The following is a 23,062-nucleotide window of genomic DNA, read 5'->3' as shown; positions in this document are numbered from 1 at the left end:
TGCTGCAGTCGGGAAGTGAGGCACGGGGCCGGGCCTCCCGGGCCGCCGCCGCCGCCGACGTGTTCCTGCGGAAATGAGCAAAAGGCGCGAGTGTTCTTTGGCGAGATGAGGGGAATGCCCCGGCCGGCGGTCCCGGTGGCACACCGTGGTGCGGAGTATGGAAATGGCGCACGTAATGCGCCGCCACGCCCCGCCACGCCTCGCCCCGCCCCACCCCGCCCAGTGTGCCCTTTCTGGTCAATGCGCTACACTGGGAAACAGAAAATCCCTGCCAAACGGCAGTGGGAACGTCGTCGGCGTCTACATGAAAAGAGCGGCGGGAATGTCGACACCGCACTGCTCATCGAGGACCTCGTTGAGGACGCCCCCGCGCGGCGCTACAGCTCGCAGTGTAGTGGTCATGCGAAGGATTCGGGGTCGGCCAGCCGAGCCTCCTTATGCGTCGCTTCCTGCGACCGACTGTGCCACTGCGCCCTCTGTGCCCGCACTCCTCGCTCTGTCTCTCTCGCACTCGCGGAGCGTGCCCCTGGCGTGCGAGAGAGACAGAGCGAGAAGTACGACTGTCCCGCGACTCCTCCACGCACGTCCGCCGGGAAAGACGCGCTGTGGCGCCCTGCCACTCTCCCCCACTATTCGCCGCGAGCACTGCCTGTGTACCGCCAGGGGGTAGCAACACGGCACTTTTGGCCGCTCCGTGCGGTAGCGAGGCCCGGCCCCCCACCACCGCCCCGGCCGGTGCCGGCCTGTTGTGAGCCTAGCTAACCCCTCAGAAAAACACTGCTTTTGTACGTTATTTGGTGGCAAGACGGTCTCGTTTGTAGTCAGTGCCCTCGTTCATTTCTTTATCTTTCGATCAAGCACAAAAGATATTTTCTTTGTGCCAAAATCGCAGAGTATTTTTGCTAAAGCGAGCCGCTGCAACTGGCCGCGGCGCCGCGGCGCGTAGACGTTTCGCTTTAGCAAAAATACTCTGCGAATTTGGCACAAAGAATATATCTTTTGTGCTTGATCGAAAGATAACGAAATGAACGAGGGCACTGACTACAAACGAGACCGTCTTGCCACCAAATAACGTACAGTGTTTTTCTGAGAGGTTAGCTAGGCTCACAACAGGCCGGCACCGGCCGGGGCGGTGGTGGGGGGCCGGGCCTCGCTACCGCACGGAGCGGCCAAAAGTGCCGTGTTGCTACCCCCTGGTACCGCATGACTGTCTGCTTCCCTCTCTGGATGGCTTACTGCCTAAAGTCCTGCATCATCCCCAGTAAAAACAGTTTAACCAAATCAAAGCGAAGTCTAGGGCTATTTGATTCAATGTTTCGGTTTTCTTGTCGATATATTGGATAATAAATATATATTCAAAAGTCCTTGTACCAACAGTCTTACTTTATTTCTGAGAACCAGTACACCCTGCACCACCAGTCCAATCGAGCCGTGGCTCAGAGCGCAGCCGCTATGGTCGCCCTGGCAAAGAGAGCATGGTAACATTTTACTGAGACCCAGAATCGAATAGCCCTAGGCCTCGTTTTGAGCCAATTAACGTGTTTTACTGAGGTGTTCCGAATTAGACTCTTAAAGTCGTCGCCCAGTGAAAAACAAAAACAAATAAAAAGCTCTCATCTGCTAAAAAGCATGAACGAAAACATCGAATTTGTCTGTGTGTTCTTGTGGCTCGCCCGATAAACTGTCTGTCTGTCTGACCGCTGCGTGGTGCCCGTCTGTCCGCCGCCGGGCCGCTGCAGAGGAAAGCACCGGGTGATCCGCGCGCTGCAGAACTAGTGCGTCGGGCACGTCACGCAACACCGCCGGCGCCTCGTTAAGCCTTATTAAAGGCCGAGGCGGGCCGGCCGGCCTATCGGTGACGCCATGGCGCACTTAAGGGCCTTCTCGGCGTGCTGCCGGGTCGCCGGGCCGTGGACTGGTTCGCACAGGCTGATATTGCACGCCGCCGCCGTCAAGTCGCCCTGCTGCAACACGCCGCGGCGCTACTCCGCGAGCCTCCTCGGCGCTACTCTCTGCGCCAGGGCGCGCCCGTCGGGCCGTGACATTTGAGGGGGGAGTGCCGTATGATGTGCCATGAGCGGCAATAAAAGACACGCGCCATGAGAGTCATGCGAGCAGCCGAGCGGACAGGTCGCCACGGTGAAATGAGGAAAGGTCCCCGTGCATGTGCAGAGTCCACGCGGACGGCCGGCCGCGGCTCTCCCAATCCCACCGCCGTTAGCTCTCGGAGAGCGGACACGGCGTCCACCACGGCACGGCGGCGTCCCCCGCGTCACGCTGGCTGGCCGCCAGGTCTAAAGTTGGCAGTGGCGTGGCCGATTCTGCGCCCGGGCTTAACACCAAACGCCGTGCTTCGGCCGCTTCGCCGCGGCCGTGTCGTTTTGCCCGCGATTTGGATCGACGCGGCCAACCGAGCTGAGCTTTCACCCTTGCCGCGCTTGCAGTGTGGCGCGAACGTCCATACTCCGCGCTCCGCCGAGCCCCGCCTGCCCCTGCCGCGCGGGGTATCGCCGCGGAGGGAAGCCATTTGCCACTCCCGTTTCCTGGTGCTGTGTGCTCTCAGACTCAAAGCCCTACGCGCCGCCGCGCGTCCTTGGCGCTAAAGCGAGCGATTAACCCAAACATCGGCCAGGCCGCGGGCCTGCAGACTGATTCCGAGAGTCGTTTTCGTCGCTCTGTCTCTCTCGCACTCGTGGGGCGCCCCGTACAGGTGCGAGAGAGACAGAGCGACGGAAACGACTCTCGGAATCAGTCTGCAGGCGCGCACGGCGGCCAACGGGATCCAGATGGGCCCTTCATTGTCAGGGTGTGCTTCGGCAGGCCGCGGCAGCCGGGGCCGCGGGGGTCAGAGGGTCTCTTTAGGGCGGCGGTGATGTCGAACGAGAACGCCGCGAAGCCGCAGGGCGGGCGGCCTAGGCGGTGGCCTGTGTTGCGGCGGGACGAAAATCTTTATCTTCGCAGGGCGTTCGACTGTTTTCAGGCCGGGCAGATAGGAAGGCCTACTTTTAAAATCCAATAATATCTGACGCGTCCCGCACGCGTCGTTCCACGTCGAGTCACGAAAAGCCCGGCCTTGTTGGGGGTGTAGGAGCGGCAGCTAACAGCGCGGCAAGCCAAACGTGGAAAGTGGCGGCAAGGCGAGTCGAGGCAAGCGAGTCGGATGGGTGGCCTGCCTCCACGGCGCTCCAGCCCAGCGGCCCGCAGAGAGGAAGACCCACACAATTTTTTACCGAAACATTGATAGTTTTTTGCTGACTCTGGGAAGTAATACCTCCTGGCAGAGGGGGATCTATGTCCTTAAACATGCGAGCTTCTTGCCTGTTTGTGTGCACGCGTATGACTCGGAGTGGTGTGTGTGTCTGTCTGTGTCTGTCTGTCTTTCTCTCTCTCTCTCTCTCTCTCTCTCTCTCTCTCTCTCTCTCTCTCTCTCTCTCTCTCTCTCTCTCTCTCTCTCTCTCTCTCTCTCTCTCTGTGTGTGTGTGTGTGTGTGTGTTTGCGCTCGTGCGCCGCCCTGGCCTTCCCCTACTGTACCTTCGGTGCCGCGGGTACCGGCGGGTACTCGGTGCCTGACAATGCGCCGTACTCAGGCCGTGCCGCTTATCCCGACCCGGTGCGGCGTATCCATGCAGTGTCATGGGCTGCTACACTCTGAGTTTGGTCAAGGCTGGAGTGCTGTGGCGGCGGCAGAAGTGGAGATGGTGGCAGTGGTGGCAATGGCCGTGTTGGAGTGCTGCACAGCCGCGCGGCGCCACCAGATACCAGGGGAAATTGCCCTTACCCAGTACCCAATCAATAAGCCACCAGGCCTCTGGTTAATTTTTGATTGAAATTTCAAAATGTATGTTATTTAATGTGTTCCATATCAGAAAAAAATGAAACTCAAGAAAATATTGCATCTAGATCTGGGTCTGGTCCACCAAGGTAAAGAAGGACCCGTAGTCGGTCTGCCACGTTGTGCAGTGCAAGTGTGCACCACAAACCTTAGCATGGCGTTATACGGCGCCAAGCATATGCATTTGTAAGTGTGTACTCTGGCCAAACATGCGTTTGTAAGTGTGTACTAAGTAGACAGTTAGGTTTGTAAAGTGGCATATGATCATGTGTGGTCAAGTGCAAGTCCAAGCACGGACTTCTCACGCGGAAATTCCCTTGCGCTTCCGGCAGTGCGCGCTTGTTGCCCACGTCCGGAGGCACGCCGTGGCGGACGCCGACGCACCGCGCGTTCCGGGAGCAGGCTGACCGAGAAAGTAATTTGACGGTCGCTTCAGTTCATCACATTCCGCGACATGATTCGCTCGCCGTGGCCCAGCAGGGCCCAGCCCAGCGCGGCCTCTGGGCCGGCCGGCGGCATGTCTGGGTCGGGTTGCCGTCTATGGACTGGCCCGGCCGGGCCGGTGTAATATGTGTGCAGTGGCGGCAGTGGCAGTTGACCTGCGTTAATTGAAGTCGTGCCCCGGGCCCGCGACCAGAGCGACGAGAGCGACGACCCCCAGGGGACCTGGCCTGCCCTGCCGGCTGCCCGGCGTGGGCCGCGCCACTGCAGGGGCCCTGGCCGCGGCGCCACGCGTCGCGACGCCACTCAGCAGAGTCCCTCTCGCCGCCCTGTCTCTCTCGCACCCACAGGGCGTCCCGTCTAGGTGCGAGAGAGACAGAGCGACGAGAAGGACTCTCGGAATCTCAGCGCGCAGCGCACATTCTCATACCCGTCCATCATCACGCTTCGGGAACAAAAAGAGGCTCGTTTGTCGCGCGGCGCGTGCTCACGCATGCTCTGCTCACGCGTCGTGCCGGAATGTGGACCACACGCGGCCCCGCGACGCGCCGACGCGACACGCCGCTATCAGTGTCCATCGGTGCGTTTTTCTCGCAAGCGCGGGTCCGCCCCGCCCCGCCCCGCCCCGCCCCGCCCCGCCCCGCCCTGCCCCGGTCTGGCTGGGCCGACACATGATAAGCCGGCAGGAAATCGACAACGTATCGGTCAACTTTCGAGGAGCAGGCGAGGAGGTGCGCGGGCGGAGAGAGGGTGGATTCTGCATGTAAATAAACATGCGCTTTTCCGGGCGGTGTGCGCTGCTGGTTCGACGTGGGCGCGGCGGCGCGGCGCGCTCGTCACGCGGCACGCGCGCCACCTGCGCGTGCTCGGCGTGCTCTCGCTGCTGGACAAGCAGTGTATTGATTTGCTCGCCAACACGCGAGTCCACGCGAGTCGTATAAGCAGGCCAGTGACCCGGGGCAGCTCGAACCGGACCAGGATGGCGATCACCCGCCGTGCCGCCGCACGTTTGTAGCGGCGCCGTGGGTGTCGGCAACAGCACTTCGCCAGCACCGCGGCGCACTTCTTGACGGAGTGGGCGGCGCAGCAAACCGCCGTATGTTCGGGGGAGGACAGACGAGCACCGAACCCGTTGCAGTGGACTGATTCCGAGAGTCGTTCTGTCTCATGGACGCCCCGTGTAGGTGCGAGAGAGACAGCGCGACGAAAGCGACTCTCGGAATCAGTCTGCAGCTTGCATCGCCGACGACGCGAAAGCGCGGCGCTGTTGTTTCGCCAAACGAGTCGTCGATGACGATTCCGCTGAATCTGGACGGGCAGGACGACGCTGTTGCATCGCAGTGCAGTCTGCACTGCAGTCGGCAGGCCTCAAGAACGAAGACGCCTGGCAGCGGTCCTGCAGCAGACCAGAGCCAGCGCGTCTGTCTTTGGCTCGCCAGAGAAAGCTGTCTCATAAACCACTCGGGAGGGACGGCTCTGCGCGCGCTGCGGCAGCATGGTCTCGCACATGGACGCCACCGCGGACATTGTCCACTACACCGGGCCACCATCGTTCTGTCTCTCTCGCACACCTACGGTGCCGCGCCCTGTGAGTGCGAGAGAGACAAGCACCGTCCGTATAACCAGACTGCAGCCCACCAGAGCCACATGTCCTGATTACAGCCGCGTGCGCCGCGAAGCTTTTGCTTCAGAGGAAGCCGTCAAGAGCCCTCTTTCCTTCTGGTGTCTTTTTTGTGCGTTCGTTCATGAATCCCGAATCACCGCGGCAGTAGGTCGCACTGGAGACGCGTGTGAGACCTTCGCCGTGCAATCCCCGCCACGCCCCGCCACCGCGCCACCACACCGTTAGGCGTCGCGATCCTTGCGGTGGCGGAGCAGTGCCGGCCAATGAATGCTCCGTAATGCAGCCCGCCACCGCCAGCACCGCACCGCGCGGCCTGCAGGCTTTCGCGGCCCGTGGTGCGTCGCGGTGCATCTCGCACGCAACGGCACTCGACATACAAGTGTTCATGTATTCCAGTGCCTGGCCAGCAAGGCCCGTCCCGCACGCATCAAGAATATGAATCCCACCACACATTAAGAAGAGAGAACCCGCTCTAAAAGTGCGGCACACTGAAAGGCGGAGGGACAGAATGTGGTGGCACTAGGTCCTCGTCCTTACCTCCGGCATGTACTTGCTGCGGCGCAGGGCCGAGCCCGGCCTGGCCATGCTGGCGCGGCTGCCGCGGCCCCAGGTGCTGTAGCTGGCGGAGCTCGCCTCGTCCGAGTCCTTGCGGCGGCGCAGCACCAACACTCGCGGGATGGTGGGCGCGCTGATGGCCCTCTTGAACAACCCCACGTGCTCCTCCTTGTCGGCCTTCTCAGACTTCTCGGCCTTCTCCGCCGCCGCCGTGGCGGCCGCCACCTCCTCGTCGTCGTCGTCGAAGTCGTCGTGGCCGGCCAGGGTGTCGCAGCTGCGCGCGCACGGCGGCGGCGGCGGCGGCGCGTCGAAGGCGCCGACGGCCTGCGCGTGGACGTGGCGCATGAAGGTCTCGTTGAGGCGGCCCCGCTCGTCGTCCCACCACCCCCGCACCGACCGCCACGCCTTGCCCAGGCGGGAGCGCACCCGCTGCACGCGCAGCAGGCCCACCCGGTTGCCGGGGGCGGCGTCGGCGGCGTCCGCGGCCACGGACTTGGGGCGCCGGCCGCGCTGCGAGGCGCGCAGCGAGCAGTACTCCAGCTCCTCGTACTCGCGGATCTCGGGCGGCAAGCTGGCGGGCTCGCCGTTGGGGGTCGCGTAGTACGTGGTGTACTCGGTGACCTGGTTGCTGCTGCTGTCCGTGCTGGTCCAGTCGGGCTCCGGCACGGGTGGCGGCTTGGCCTTAGGGGGCGCTGGCGGCGACCCGGGCGGTGGCGGCGGCGGCGCGGTGTGGGGCCGCGGGCACGAGTACAGCCCCTCCTCCACAGCGCTGGAGTACGACGGCGACCGGTAGATGGGGTTCACAACGGCCGACCTCGGCTCCACCTTGGCCGGGTGGGGACGCCGCTCCACGCAGACGTACTCGGGCTCCTCGTACTGGTCCTTGGGTGGCGCGGGCGCGGGACTCGGACTCAGTGAGTTTGTCGGGCTGGAGGCCGAGGACTCCCTGGCGTCCACGAACTCCTCGTCGGCGTCCGACAGCATGGACGCTCGCTGCGGCGCCACCACGGTCTCCGTCACCTCCTTGTCGCGCTGCACGTCGTCCTCCCACTCCGAGTCCGGCGTCGCCTCGTCCTCGTCGGCGTCCTTGGGCTTGGCGGCCTTGGCGGCTTCCTTGGGGTCGAAGAACGTGAAGGTGATGTTGGGCACGTCCTCGGACTCGGCGGGGGCGGGTTCGCGCACCACCGCAGGCTGCGCGGCCGGCGGCGGCGCAGGGTCCTGCTTGTCGGGGGCGGCGTGGACGTGTGGTCGGGGCTTGCCGCCCGCCTTGCCGCCCGCCGCGTGCACCATGGCGCTGAGCAGCAGGTCCGCGATGGTCTTGGTGGGCGACCGCGGCGACCGCTTGCCGTGCGGGTCGCCGTTGAGCGGGGAGCCCTCTCGGCTTTGGCTGCGGCTGCCCCGCGGGGAACGCACGCTGCTGTGGCCCCACCAGTTGCGGGGGTGCTTCTTGTTGGCGGGGGACGACGGCGCGCTGCTGGGCGGCGGTGGCGGCGGCGCGGAGGGAGGTGCCGGTGGTGGCGGTCGAGGGGGTGAGGCTCGAGAGGGCGTACCGTCCGGAGGAGATCCGTTCAGTTCGGTGGGCTCCGCGTCGTTTTCTTTATCCGACGGCTGTTTAGGTTCCTCACTTCTCTCCTCGGGACTTTTGCCCTCGTCACCCGAAATCTTCTCACCCGCGGGCTGTGCCGGAGCCTCGCCTTCGTCTGGGGGCTGGGCCATGGCCGGGACGCTTTCAACGGGAGGCTGGTCCGAAGGCTCCATTTCTTGCGCGGTGGGTTCACAACCATTCTGCACCACAAGCTCGCTCTCCTTCAGATGCGAAGGGTCGTTGTTGTCGGGAGGCCGCTCCGCCGGCGGCTGGTCTTCAGCCCCAGGCTCGGTCGGGAGGGTGCCCTCCGCCGCCGGCGCCGTGTCCGCCTGGACGGCGGTCATTGTGGCCGATAATTTCGATCAGAGGCGCATCTTCGAGGCCGTCGGGCCGGTGGCAGCTTTCACGAGTCACTGAAGGGCTCCGTCCCTTTCCACGAACCGCACGCGCTGCACCGCACCGCGCTGCGCTGCCAACTTTCAAAAGTGACAATCCCTTCTCTTTCGCGCCGGCCCCGTCCCGCACGGGCTGTGCGCGGAGGCTGGCTGGACCGTTCGTCGGAAGGCCGCCGGGGGAATTGGACCAGGGCAGGTAGCAGGTAATGGAAAGGAATGAATAGCAATGAAAGGCTTTGGCCGGCTGCCGCCTTGCTGCCGCCTTGCTGCCGGCTCGCGGGCTCTGAATCTGAATGTGTTTGTGTATCCACTCGGGCGATATCGCCACCATTAAAGGCCGTTCGCCACCTCCTGGCCGCGGGCTTTCTACACGGTAAGTGCGAGGCGCGAGGCACAGGGCAGTTTTTGTGGTGTCAGGACTAGGGCGGGGCCGGGGCAGGCTGAGCCGGCCCACAGTGGGCCAGAAGACCGGCGAGGGCGGTCAAAATCCCGGACGCGTTTTGAGCTCCAGAGTCGCTAAACAGGACTCAAACTGAATGTGTGACCCCACCAATGGATTCCTCGTTCGGAGAGCCATCCATTGGTGGGGTCACACGTTCGGTTCGAGTCCCATTTAGCGACTCTGGAGCTCAAAAGGCGTCCGAGATTTTGACCGCCTCCACCGGTCTTCTGGCCCACTGTGCGGCCGTGCCAAGTCCGGCAGACTCTAATGAACGCAGCCGACCCCCTCCCCACCCTTTTTTCGTCACTCGCGCCGTGCCCCCCGGCGTCAAATGCTGTGCATACAATACGCCAGTGTCTGCGGGGGTCAAATTTCACCTCTCAGACGGAAAAAAAAATAAGAAAAAGCAGACATAAAATTAAAACCGGGCGTACTCTGCTGTAATAGCTCGGGTAATACTATCCGCGTCGCCCCTGCTGATGGTGGAGGGGGAAACCGATTTAAGAGGAGGCGCCGCGCTCGGACTTTGCGCGGCCGGACTCCTTCGGCCGGACCGTCTAGTCTGCCCCGAATATCATCTGGGCCGTTTGCCGTTTGAAGCTTGAGGCCGATAGGCGGTTGGCGGCACCGCAGACGGATTCCGAGAGTCGTCTCCGTCTCTCTCGCACTCACGGGGTGTTCCGCATAGGTGCGAGAGAGACGGAGCGACGAACTGATCATCTGAATGGCTCGGCTGGCGGCACGCGGGGAAGCGGCTGTAAAGCCGGACCACATTTCGGATTTGGAACGCGGCCAGAGGGCTGTTTATCTGGCGGTGTAATCCAGCCATGTGTTGTGCGGGGCGGGGCAAGGGCCGGGGACATCTATGACGGCGGCGTGGAGGACTGAATAACGGAGGCGGACAAAAAACTGGCGTCGTCGTGGCCTGCACGGCCTGCACGGCGCGCCGGGGCTGCCTGGGCGGCTGCAGCACGAATGGCGTTTGTCGTCTTCTTTGTAAGGCGCGAGGCACGCCGGGCACGCCGAGTGCGCCGCAAGCCCACAGCCTCGTGCACTACGGGCCCACGGGCCTACGGGGGATGGTGGTGTGGAGACTGGGGAAAAGCAGCCGCTGCCGCCGGGTCTCGAACCCGGTCCCACGCACGCAGTCGCACAGTGGGCCAGAAGACTGGCGGAGGCGGCCAAAACCCCGCACGCGTTTTGAGCTCCAGAGTCGCTAGACGGAACTCGAACCGAACGTGTGACCCCACCAATGGATTGCTCTCCACACGAAAAATCCATTAGTGGGGTCACACGTTCGGTTCGAGTCCTGTTTAGCGACTCTGGAGCTCAAACCGCATCTTGAGTTTTGGCCGCCTCCATCGGTCCTCTGGCCCACTGTGAATCGTCTCGCTGGCACTGGCCCGTGATGAGCCAATGGCAGGCCGTGAAGGGAGGGAAGGACTCAATTCGTCAGCACTATGGCGACAGGAAAAGGGGGAGGGGGCGATGACCCGCCGTGGGCCCGGCGCCAAGCATCTACACTGCATCGAGGGGAAGGTGAGGTCCATCGCACGGTGGACACGGCGGAGCGTGCGTGCGGAAACAGCACCACGCGCGGACACCGCGAAAAACAAAAACAAATTTTGCTGTGCGCAACGCGGAAGATGCGGAGCGGCACGACGGCCTGCTCAAAGAGAGGCGACTGGGAGACACATGGCGCCATGGGAAAAAGGGGGCGGCACTTGATGGGAACGGTCAGGCGGGGGAGGGGAGGGTGCGGCGGGGCGTAGCGGGGCCTTCCGACGCAGTCAAGTCAGCAGCACGACGACGGCACACCTGTTGGGGAAGCTCCACGACGAGCACCGCGAAGACGCGCCGAGGCCCGCGCGAGGCTAGCTCGGCGAGGTACCGCGCGCGGCCTTATCAACAGGGTGACCGTGGCCCAGGGCGCGCAGGCCTCGCCGGCCGTGCCGAGCTATAAAGGTGCGCGGTGACGCCAGCCTGCGCCGCGTACAGTGGCGCTGCGCTGTGCACTGGCAGACGACGCACGCGGCCAGCAGACGACACGCGAGGAGCGCCGCGGCAGGCGGTACGGCGGTACGCTACGACGGCGGTGCGCGGGCCTGGGACCGAGCCCCGGCTGGGTCGCCGGCGGGCTGGGACGCGACGCGACGCGACGACCGGGACGCCTCGCCGTGCTCGCCGCCACGGGGCCTGGCCTGCGTCGACTGAAGCGGCGAAGCCGGCGAAGCGCCTAGCGCCGCGGCCGGCCGGGCCAAAGGCAGCCCGCCACGGGCCTCATCGGCAGCGACCGCCGCGCCACGCAGCCCAGCGGCCCGCCGCCAGGGTCCTCCCCCGCGCCCCGCCGGGGCCCCGCCGGCGTCCTGGGATGCGGAGGCGCTCCCCGGCGCAGTGCGCGACGACGCCGTGCCTGGGCCCCGCCCTGGGGGACACGCCACCACGCCGCCACGCCGCGCGGCGCGCTGCACCGGGCGTGGCGCCGCGACGCTCATTTGCAGTAAATTCCCTCCCATGTGACCCACAGCGCCGCGACGCCGCAGCCACGGCCGCGAGGGGGCGTCGGGCGGTCTGCGGTGCGTCGCCGCGTCACCGCGTCGCGTCGGTGGCGGCAGAAAGTGTTGTTCATCAGCCCCCATCAGCCCGGCTCAACACAAAGAAGAAGGAGCACTTGTGTGGACGCAAGGCTGACGAACAGGACAGCCACGGCAACGCCCTGCCCCATCCACACACACGCACACACACATGCGTGTTTTAGTCGTGGGTGTCCACGCAGTGCCGCGTCGACAATGGCTTATCGCGGTTGGACATCCGACTGGCCCCTTTCTTTACTTTTCCCTTCGTTTCGGCTCGGCTTGCTCGAAGCGGGTTACATGACCAGGCAGCCCCAACTTAACAAAAATTACAACTTCCGCCTCGCGTGTTTGTTTGTACTGTTGGTACCTTACTTTTAACTCTAGGTATGTGTGTGTATCTGTCCAACGGTGAGTATTTCAGCCACGTGAGCAACGTTCGTGCCCTTGCATAGAAACTTATTTTTCAGGTTAGATTCCCTGATTTTGCTATTTCTTTGCGCCATAGATTCATCAACGCCGCCCGTCTGCGTTTTCAGTTCCAGGTCTTTAGGAACCTTTCCCGACACCTAGGAATTGGATTCTTCAAAACTTTTTTTTTCTGTTGCGTTGGCACTCCCCGGTTACGACGGCGGTGCGTACCTGAGCTCGCCGTATCGCAATCCATCCGTAAAACTCGAAGCCAAGTACTGAGTGCTGGTGCAGTGTGTGTGGTCGCCTAACGACCAGGCCGGGCGAACCGAAGGTGCGCACGGCTGAATCCCGGTGCGCCAAGCCGGAGGCCGTCTCTCTCGCACCCTTACGAGACGCCCCATGAGTGCGAGAGAGACAGAGCGGCGAGTCGGCGACGAGAGCAGTGCTCGGAATGGGCCTCAGAGCTCGCACTGCGTCGCGCGCCTGGCTGGGCGTGGCCGCAGCGAACACCCACTCACACGCACGCACGCATCACGCACCCATTTCAGGGTCCAGTGATCTCACCGTCTAGGCCCAGTTTTTCACTGCCCTCCAGCCAGGCTCGTTAAATAATTGACGAAACAGGTCGAGAAGCGTGATCACGACCGGTCGCCATCTTCGCTACAAAACGACAAACGATGCGGCAAAGTCGCGCACGGCGCGACGACGCGTGGAATCGACGTAAAATCGCGTCGTGCGTGCGTGCGGCGTTTCGCGGACCGACGCGCGCGGCTAGGCTGTCGGGCCGAACAATTATTGATCGATTTCCGATCTTTTTTGTCGGCATCAATGAGATCGTTTGCCATACGTGCATGTGCGCGGCGGCGTTCCCGGTACTGTACGTGCGCGTCACGGCGCGTCACGGCGCGTCACGGCACCGCCACGCCACTGCAGCATCCTGCCTCGGTCGCACGGCCTCTACGTGACTCTACGTGACGCCGGCCCTGTTTTTGAGAGCAGTCCCTCCCGCCTGGCGCCAGGCACTCGTCATTTGCATAATGAATTCCCCCGCACAGGCCGAGCGGAGTACAGCCGCGTTCATAGAACTGATTTGACCGGCTGTACGACTCACAGTGGGCCAGAAGACCGGTGGAGGCGGTCACAATCCCGTACGCATTTTGAGCTCCAGAGTCGCTAAACAGGACTCGAACTGAACGTGTGACCCCACCAATGGATTGTACTCCGAACGAGGAATCCATTGGTGGGGTCACACGTTTGGTTCGAATCCCATTTAGTGACCCTGGAGCAAATGCGTCCGGGATTTCGACCGCCACCACCGGTCTTCTGACCCACTACTGTCTGTCCTTGGATGGCCGAGACGGAGCACTCAGTACGTACGGCGAGGGGGAAACGACTTCAGTTATCCGATGTACAGCAAATTGGTTATCCGCTATCCGGATAACCAGAAATTTCGAAGTAATCCGGGGAAATTCTGATGTAATCCGGGGTAATCCGGGGAAATTCTGAGGTAATCCGGGGTAATCCGGCGCAATCCAATGGTAATTCTGGAAATTTTTCGATGTAATCCGGAGGTAATCCGCCGGTTATCCGGGGTTATCCCTATCCGATGTACACAAAATTTCTCAGTCGTTTCCCCCTTGACGTACGGTCTTTCAACGAGATTTCGATCCCTGTACTCATGAGTATCGCAACCGCTACACAAATAAAACACGCACACCTTTGATTGCAATCTCTGCGCTGCACACGGATCTGAATAGTGTTCTACTCAGAGAGCTTGCGAATAAATATGTGAGAAAATGCAAGGAGCTGAACGCTAGAGTGGCCGGTTACTTGCCGAGGCCTCAACGGCCTCGACTGGAGTGGGCAACGATTCAATTCTAAGTGATGAAAATAATGTAATCCAAGGTTTCGTCACAAAGTGACAGTCATTTTTCGCAGTGCGGCTGCGCCACACCGCGCTACAACACTGTGGGCTACTGGACACGGGCGGACACCGGTTCGGGGCGAGGTGTCGGGGTTTCGGGGTGCTTGATGGAGGCCAGGCCGGAAGAAGCGGCAGCACGGTGACGCGGCTCAAAGCCGTACACTCGGGCAAGCCATTCCGATTGGAGCCGTTTGCATCACCAGCCGGCCCGGCCGCCCCGCCGCCCCGCCGCCAAGCCCCGCGACCATCTCTCCGCCATCTCCAAGGGGACTTGCGGTCGACCGGACGGGCGGGCCCAGCGCCTCGTCGCTCTGTCTCTCTCGCACTCACGGCCGTCCCGTTCGAGCGCGAGAGAGACAGAGCGGCGAGTCGGCCTGGAGGCCCGTGCCGCCGCGCAGATGGACGCCGGCTCGGGTTAAGAGACGCTAAATGTAAGAGCAGCGACTGCCAGTCAGCCGCGCCCGATGTACAAACCGAGCTGTAATAGAAGCACTTTGAGAAACAATACCACGGAACTTGCGCCCTGGAGGCCTGCATCTCTTCCCGCCGCCGCGGGCTGCGCCAGACTAACCTGAAAGCAAAAACAGAAAGACATTAGTTGGCATGACGGCGTACCTACAGCGATGCCATTGTCGTTTTGACGAGCGCGCCGAGCGAGGCGGATCGGGCGGGGCGGCGTTTGCAACTGATAAGCAGCGTGGGGAAGGGTGCAGTTTGACGTACTGCCGCAATTAACCACCACGCCTGTGTGCTTTTCCTTTGGGCGCGTCCCAGCCGACCCAGCCTCAGCGGTACGCCAAGGCTGAGCACCTGCAGCATTGTCGCGGGGCGGGGCGGGCGGGGTGGGGCGCGGCGGGGCAGGGCGGGGCGCCAGCGTAAACCAGGCTGCATTCACCCGTCATGCTGGAGTAAAGTGGACTGACTCCGGCCGCTCCAGCCACCAAGGCCCCGTGGCGCCACGCAACGACCACGTCCACCACGTCCACCACGTCCGCCTGCTCAGCCGTTTCCCGCGCACTGCCGCCTACCGCCTCGCTATGCCGCCCCACAGTGCAGGCCACCGCGGGCACGGCGGGCACGCTCCAGGCCGCGTTCGGCGGCCGATCGGACACCCGGTGGGTGGTTACGCGCCGTGGCGCGAGGCGCCCCGAGGCTGCCGTTTACGTCAGACGGGCAACGACGGCGACAGTAAACTTGTGGTTTTATCAGACGCGAAAGACAGAGAGGAAAGATGGCCGCACTCCACTGAAAGGCGGAGAAAAAGTGGAAAGGAAGAGAAGAGGACGCCGCACATGATGGCATAATGTCCCCGTGCCGCGCCGCGTGATGCGGTGGTGATTCAGCGAGTTACGGCTGGCAGGCTGATTCCGAGAGCCTTTCTCGTCGCTCTGTCTCTCTCGCACCTATACGGGACGCCGCATGAGTGCGAGAGAGACAGAGCGACGAAAACGACTGTGGAGTCAGTGTGCTGTGGACGGTGGACGGCGCCGCGGTGGACATGGACGGCCACTTTCTAGCTGCGCCGCTGGATTCCCGCAGGGCTGGGCCGGCCTGCCGGGCTGCCGGGCTGCGCACGCGACGTCGCGGCTCGTTTCCACGGCGATAGGCCGCTCGCGCCGGGCCGCGCCGCGCGCCAGAGAATCCTCCAACTTGGAACTATTTGGCGCGGCTGGAGTAAATGACGCACTTGGCGGCTTCGGCACGCGGTGCACTCACAGCCTGATGAAGCGGTCGGCCAGGAAAAGCCCCTGCGATTCGTGAGATAGCCTGACCCGCAGCGCTCGCCTGTTCGGCGGGTCTGCCTACCCGCTGGACACACGGCGCTACGGTCTCCGGCCCCCGTTTTCGTCTCCCTGGGCCTTAACTTCACGCCGATTTTCCAACAGAGCTCTGCTTTGGCAGGCTTTTGTCATGGCACCCTGCAGTGCTGCAGTGTGCCAGCTGCCCGCATTGCGGCGCGGGGTATCGCCGCGTGGGCAGGCTAGAGGCTCTGGGCGCGCGGCGTAGCTCCGCGTGACGGATGACGCCCGGGAAAAGGCGGGAAAGGAAACCGGCGTTTGAATCCCAAGCCGCGGCGGCGGGAACAAACTCCGGCGCGCGAACAAGGCGCTCCGGGCACTGTGCACGTGACTGGCGGCTAGTCCCAGCACACAGTGGGCCAGAAGACCGGTGGAGGCGCCCAAAACTCCAGACGCGTTTTGAGCTCCAGAGTCGCTAAATGGGACTCGAACCGAACGTGTGACCCCACCAATGGATTGCTCTCCGAACGAGAAATCCATTGGTGGGGTCACACGTACGGTCCGAGTCCCATTCAGCGACTCTCGAGCTCAAAACGCGTCTAGAGTTTTGACCGCCTCCACCCCACCGGCCTTCTGGCCCACTGTGCAGCACCGGCGCCGCGGCCTCGTCGAGGTCCCCGTCGTGTCGCCTCGGCTGTGCTCGGCTCTGGCCGGCTCCGCCTCGCCTTGGCGACGAAATGGAGTCACGCCCGGTTTCCACGCCAACAGGATTCAATTAGCACAACCCGGAGGAAAGTGCAGTCTGCATCTGCGGCAGCGCGGCTCCGACGGCCAGGCACGTATCGCACCTCCGCGATGACGACGACGACGACGACGATGCGCAGTGAGCGCGCTTCGGTTCGAAATCGTCGCCGGCAGCAGTAGTTCGCAGCACTGCACACAGTCACGGCTGATTTGCCAGTGTGATGGCGGGCACGATAGTTGGATCGCTGGATAGCCGGCGTGGCAAGCCAAGCGGGACGGGTCTGGCGGCCTGGCCGAAGAGCGCTGCCGGCTTGTCGCGCCGCCACCGCTGCAGCCAAGTCATGCATTGGCCCTCCCCTCGCCCGCCAGGTTCAAAAGGACCGGGCTGGAACGCCACGGGCATGGTGTGAACGAGATCGGGCGAGGTTGGGTTCGCGCCACCTCGCGGGCGCCTTGTAGTCGAGCACCAACAAAGACATCACCGCCAACAACAACAAGACCCACTTCCCGCGCTCCGTTGCTCCGGTGGCCGGCCGGGTGAAAGGTGTACCGGCCTGCCGGCCTGACGGCTTGGGCTTGGTATTGCACCTGCGACCGGCCGGTCGGAAAGGAGGGGGGGGGGGGCACGCGACGACATGAAAGTCGCGAAGCAAACGGCCACTGCCAAGACCAAGGACGAGCAGAGCCTCGCGGCGGACGGGCCTGCTCAGCGCCGCACAGTGGGCCAGAAGACCGGTGGAGTCGGCCAAAATCCCGGACGCGTTTTGAGCTCCAGGGTCGCTAAATGGGGTGAGAACTGAACGTGTGACCCGACCCCACCAATGGATTGCTCTCCGAATGTTCGAATGTTCGATTCGAGTCCTGATTAGTGACTCTGCAGGATGGAGCTCTGAGAAACGGAGCCCGCGCTAGTTTGCCGGCACGTTGGTGCCGCCCGCCCACTGAGGTGGCGGAACGACGATCAGGAAATCGAGGCGCTGCGCCGCGACGCTCAGGCGGTTCAAAGGCCCAACCCAGCGGCAGGGCCGGGCAGGGCGGACCCACAGGGGAGCAGCGCGATTACGCCCCGTGGGGGCGGGGCGGGGCGGGGCGGGGCGGGGCGAGGGGGTAAACACTTCAAGAAATCGTGTACAGACTACTCGGTATCACGCTGTATTGCGGAGGTATTACACGTGTATTACGGCCTTAAAATGCAAAAATTTGGCACATTTGACCCGAAAAAGGTATTACGACCACGTGTATTACGCGTAATACACGGTTTTTGTGTACAGGGTATTACGCGAGTGGTTACCCCCTCGGGGCGGGGCGTCATCTGGAGTGCCGCTGCGAGGCCGCCGTTAGCCTAAAGGAGCAGAACTCCCGCCGCGTCTCCAGCAGACCGATTCCGAGAGTCGTTTTCGTCGCTCTGTCTCTCTCGCACTCATTGAGCGTCCTCCTACGTGGGTGCAAGAGAGACAGGGCGACGAAAGCGACTCAGTCACCGAGGGCCCGGCCTGCAGGCCCTGCAGCAAGAACCCTGGCTGTCGCGGCGCGCTAATTATTTGGGATGACTGGAGGCACCGCCGCCGCCTCACTTGCGGGCTGTGCGACGCTGTGCACCACGCTCCACCTGGACGGCGAGGAATTTGCCCCAAATAACCTTTTCCGTTTACATCGGCGGAACAAAACACTTCACTTCTGCACACCCCAAGAATTTTGTTTTGTCTCAAACTTTTTGGCGGGTGGTTGCGGGTGCGGCGCAGGGCCACTTTGCCTCCCAGCAACAAGCAAGCAACCTGTCGTGGCGGGGCGGGGCGGGGTGGGGCGGGGCGGGGCGGGGCGCGTCGGTGGGCGAGACAAGTCGGTGCGCCCGCCCCACCCCGCCCCACCCCGCCCGAACTCTTTCTGGTCAGTCCACTCTCCGCGCGCACTCCAAGGTCAGCACCAAGGTCACACGCACCGCCCCTGCCCTGCCAGTGTCGGCGCGGCGGCGGCGCGGCGGGAGAGTTCAACCCGTTAATCGGCGAAACGGCCCAAAATAACGAAGCCCCCTCGGTGGAGATGCGGCCGCGGCGATACAGCGGGTAATTGAAGTGGAAAATGCCTCGCTTATCGTTAAGACACGAACCAGCAGACTGATTCCGAGAGTCGTTTCCGTCGCTCTGTCTCTCTCGGACTCATAGGGCGTCCCGTGTAGGTGCGAGAGAGACAGAGCGACGAAACCGACTCTTGGAATCAGTCTAGAGGGAAGCAGCAGGCCCTTGGGCCGTGCGCCGCGGGCCGAAGACGACCAAGAGGAAGCACCGCGATGGAATCTCCGACGGACGAGGCTGTCCGGGATGAATAGGTGAAAGGGAACGCGATGCCGGCCGGCCAGTTTGTCTTTGAGCAAAATCAACTAAGACGGACCACTTCTTCCGGTGACCCTCTCCGATTTGCCTGATTTTTTGTAGGCTTAATAACTAACTAAAGGAGAGTCTAAAGCCAAAATATTAGGTCCGGCAAAAATTTATTGACCGAGATATGGCCAACTTAAGTTTAACTTTTGGAGGAAAAACACGAATTTGGGTATTTTGGACTGATTTTACACTTTTCATAGTAGAGGGCTAAAATTTGGTCACCTTATGTAAATTTGACCAAGGAACAAGAATATGACCTCAGATTTGACCTCCGACGAATACCTGCAGAGTAAACCCCCCAAAACCCCTTCAAAACACCTAAAAAAACAGTTTTTTCTTGGGGTTTCTGGGAAAAATATGTGAACAAAAACTTCTGATGATCTTATCTTGTAGAAAATGACGCGATGAATCGAATGAGACCACGCGCAGATTTTTATGTCAAACCGTTTAGGAGATATAGCGGATCAAAGTATGCAAATTTTGCCATTTATTCTTTTAAACATGGAGGTTTTGAGCATAGTTTGACGTTATATGCCTTCTTGGTGTGTGTGGGTGATCCTATCTTGTAGAAAAAGACGCGCTGAATCGATTGAGACCACGCACAGAGTTGTATCTCAAACCGTTTAGGAGATATAGCGGTTCAAAGTATGGGCACGGTAGTCCGCCCGCCCAACAGGCGTGTTTGGCGGGCCGGCCTTGTCGGGTGTTTGTAGGAGCTCTCCCGTGCCCATACTTTAAACCACTATATCTCCTAAACGGTTTGAGATACAACTCTGTGCGTGGTCTCATTCAATTCAGCGCGTCTTTTTCTACAAGATACGACCACCCACACACACCAAGAAGGCAGATAACGTCAAACTATGCTCAAAACCTCCATTTTAAAAAGAATAAATGGCAAAATTTGCATACTTTGATCCGCTATATCTCCTAAACGGTTTTACAAAAAAATCTGCGCGTGGTCTTATTCGATTCATCGCGTCATTTTCTTCAAGATAAGATCATCAGAAGCTTTTGTCCACATATTTTTCCCAGAAACCCCAAGAAAAAACTGTTTTTTTTAGGTGTTTTGAAGGTGTTTTGGGGGGTTTACTCTGCAGGTATTCGTCGGAGGTCAAATCTGAGGTCATATTCTTGTTCCTTGGTCAATTTTACATAAGGTGACCAAATTTTAGCCCTCTACTATGAAAAGTGTAAAATCAGTCCAAAATACCCAAATTTGTGTTTTTCCTCCAAAAGTTAAACTTAAGTTGGCCATATCTCGGTCAATAAATTTTTGCCGGACCTAATATTTTGGCTTTAGACTCTCCTTTAGTTAGTTATTAAGCCTACAAAAAATCAGGCAAATCGGAGAGGGTCGCTGGAAGAAGTGGTCCGTCTTAGTTGATTTTGCTCTTTGTGCCTCTGACTAAAACCAAAAGTGCGGCTGACTTATGGCGCCGCGTCGGCAGGTCGCTTCGAAAACGACTTCGTCTCTCTCGCACTCGCGGGGCGTTCCGTAGGGGCGCGAGAGAGACGGAGCGACGCAACGCTGAGCGCGAAATCGTTCTTCTACTAATGCTGTACTGTTGCGCGGAAAGGAACCGCCACCACGGGGTTCGCAAACACCTGCCGCGGGGTTATGAAGACAGACAGACAGATAGACGGATAGACAGACAGACACGAGGGGGCCACCACTCTCATTTCAGGCGTACACAAGATTACGGGATTACGGGATATTTACCAGAGATTACGCGTGAAATTTTCGAAAATTGGTTCGAAAACGTTGAAAAATAGCTTGAAAACGTTGGAAAATGACTCAAAAACGTTGAAAAATGACAGAATTTTGTCAAGGATTACGTGATTACACTGTGGCAAAAAGCTACGGAAAATTCTGTAAACAGCTTGTGGTAATTCTCCGTAGGCCCCTTATCAATATTCTCCGTAGGCTCTTACAGTATTTTCTGTAGGACCGCACAGTATTCTCCGTAGGACCGCACAGTGATCTCCGTAGGACTATACAGTCTTCGAGGTCCTACGGAGAAGACTGTGCGGATTTACAGAGAATACTGTGCGGCCCTACGGAGAATACTGTAAGAGCCTACGGAGAATATTGATAAGAGGGCTACGGAGAATCCTGGCAAAAAAATTAACAGGATTTTCCGTACATTTTTGCCACAGTGTACGCCATGGATTACCAGAGATTACCAGCAAACTTGTACACAGGATTACGGGGGTGGTGGCCCCCTCGGACAGACAGACAGACAGACAGACAGACAGACAGACAGACAGACAGACAGACAGACAGACAGACAGACAGACAGACGCGGACGTGACCAGACAAAACGAGACGAGGAACGGTAACCGAGGCGAAGACGATCGCGCGCGCCGCCGAGATGATCGAGATGCTCCTGCAGTACTGTTACACTGTTACCGGGGAAGCCCTTACCGGCAGCGCGGCCAAGGCGGCCCAATCGTGGAGGCAGCATTAAAAACGAAGAGAAAAATAAAAGAAGTTGACGCTTATGTGGAAGCCAATGATATCGGTTATTTCGCGCGTCACACATTCAAAAATCTCGGCAAGAGCATCGCTGGTGACAAAATCGTTCTTTTTCAGGTATTTTCCCGCTAAAAGCAGCGAGCGTGTCATTACGTTCGAATGCTGGCCGCCGCTCGAAAATGACAGTGACGCGAACATCCTTCAGCGACACGCGCGACAATGACATTACGGCCGCTTGTCCGTCGCGCGCCTACCGACTGAGTCGCTTTCGTCGCTCTGTCTCTCTCGCACTCATCGGGCGTGCCGCATAGGTGCGAGAGAGACAGAGCGGCGAAAACGACTCCTCGAAATAAGTCTACTGTGTGTTTGTGTTTACTGCCGCAGGCCGCCCCGCGCGGGGCTCTAGTTTTGCATGGGAACCTGCTTCTAGCTTCTAACGGACCGGTAGGTCCGGCTCCGCGTATGGGCCCAGCGGCCCGGCGGCCCAGCGGCCAGCCGGGTACGCCCCGGCGTGCCTGGCGAGCTGTGGGTCCGGTGCTGTGCGCGGCTGTGCCCCACTTAAGTCGCACACACTAAATGTTTAGGTAGAATTTTGTGCGTGCTACCCACACGATTTTGTGCATACGTGGAATATGCATAATATCATGCGTGAAAATGCATGAATTTATGCAAATTCACGCACAATTTTATGCACGACGGTACGCAGGTTTAAAATTGTGCATCACCACGTACAATATTGTACATAAACATTTAGTGTGCAGAACCGCCGGTCCGCGGCGCGAGTTGTGTCGTACTGCACAGTCAAGTGGTCGCAAATGCACTTCATTCATTCGTTCGTTTATTCATTTATTCATTCAGTCGCATTGAATCGCCGTGAGCGTTCGCGCAAAGAAAGGGTGAGGTAGTTGACGACTACAAAGCAACAGGAGGAGGGGGAGCAGGAGAGGAAGAGGCAGCTGTTGTTGTTCTATAAGGGAGTCCCGCGGCCTCGCGGCCTTGCCTCGCCTCCCGCGTCGCTCCCAGGTCGCTCCGCATTTAGCTCGTCCAGACTCAACAGCCCAACAGAACCAACTGAACAGCCCTCCCCTGCGCGCTTGCGCACAGTGGGCCAGAAGACCGGTGGAGGCGGCCAAAATTCTAGACGCGTTTTGAGCTCCAGAGTCGCTACAGGACGAGCGTGCCATTAGATTCCTCGTTTGGAGAGCAGTCCATTGGTGGGGTCACACGTTCGGTTCGAGCCCCATTTAGCGACTCTGGAGCTCAAAACGCGTCCGAGATTTTGACGGCCTCCATCGGTCTTCTGACCCACTGTGCTGCGTGCGCACAGCTGGTGCCGCGTGGAACCTTCCCAAAGGCAGCCGCAGGTGCCTTGCATCTCTCGGCAACCGCCGGCTGGCTTGATTCGCCTCAAGACACAGTGCAGGCACAGTGCAGGCACAGTGTAAGGCGTCGTAATATGTGGGTCGCGCATACGGAAAGGGCGTGTAGCGTTACGCCGCCGAAAAGCGCAGCACAGCGCTGCAGCACGCAACTGCAGGTGTCTCGTTTCGAGCATTGATATTGTGGTGTCACCTTGTCGGATGACATCATCGTGGCCTGCTATTGGCTGCGCGCTGCGCGAACACGAACCGGCGCGGTTATGCAGGTGCGCAGTGCGGTACCGAAACTACAGGCGCGGTATGAGCGGCGGCGCGGCGTGACGATGAAAGATGAAAAACAAACTTCATAGGCGTGGCCGCGCCGGCCGGGTATGTTCGCGTCCACTCGAGCAGGACCTTGAGACGGTATGCATGTGGCAGTGACGCCCTTGTTAATTGCGGCGTCAACTGCCTGCCCGCCTGCCTGCCTGCCCGCCTGCCTGCCCGCCTGCCTGCCTGCCTGCCTGCCCGCCTGCCTGCCCGCCTGCCTGCCTGCCTGCCCGCCTGCCTGCCTGCCCGCCT

General features: G+C 60.6%; 1 protein-coding gene across 2 annotated transcripts in view; it reads right to left on the bottom strand.

Annotated features, from left to right (window-relative positions):
- Positions 1–23,062, bottom strand: part of LOC117639455 (nostrin) — a 47,093-nt gene that overhangs the window by 18,148 nt on the left and 5,883 nt on the right. The window contains exon 1 of one of the 2 annotated variants that reach the window (XM_034375127.1): positions 6,435–6,797. The exons of the other annotated variant lie outside the window; for it this stretch is intronic. Within the exon in view, the coding sequence (XP_034231018.1) occupies positions 6,435–6,797 (363 nt within the window). Of the gene's footprint in view, positions 1–6,434; positions 6,798–23,062 lie in introns of those variants that run through there. 2 annotated transcript variants of the gene reach the window in all.

The sequence above is a fragment of the Thrips palmi genome, unplaced genomic scaffold (genome assembly GCF_012932325.1).
Source record: "Thrips palmi isolate BJ-2018 unplaced genomic scaffold, TpBJ-2018v1 HiC_scaffold_1, whole genome shotgun sequence".
NCBI lineage: Eukaryota > Metazoa > Arthropoda > Insecta > Thysanoptera > Thripidae > Thrips > Thrips palmi.
Note: the sequence above shows the minus strand (reverse complement) of the source record. Positions and strands in the feature narration are given on the sequence as shown.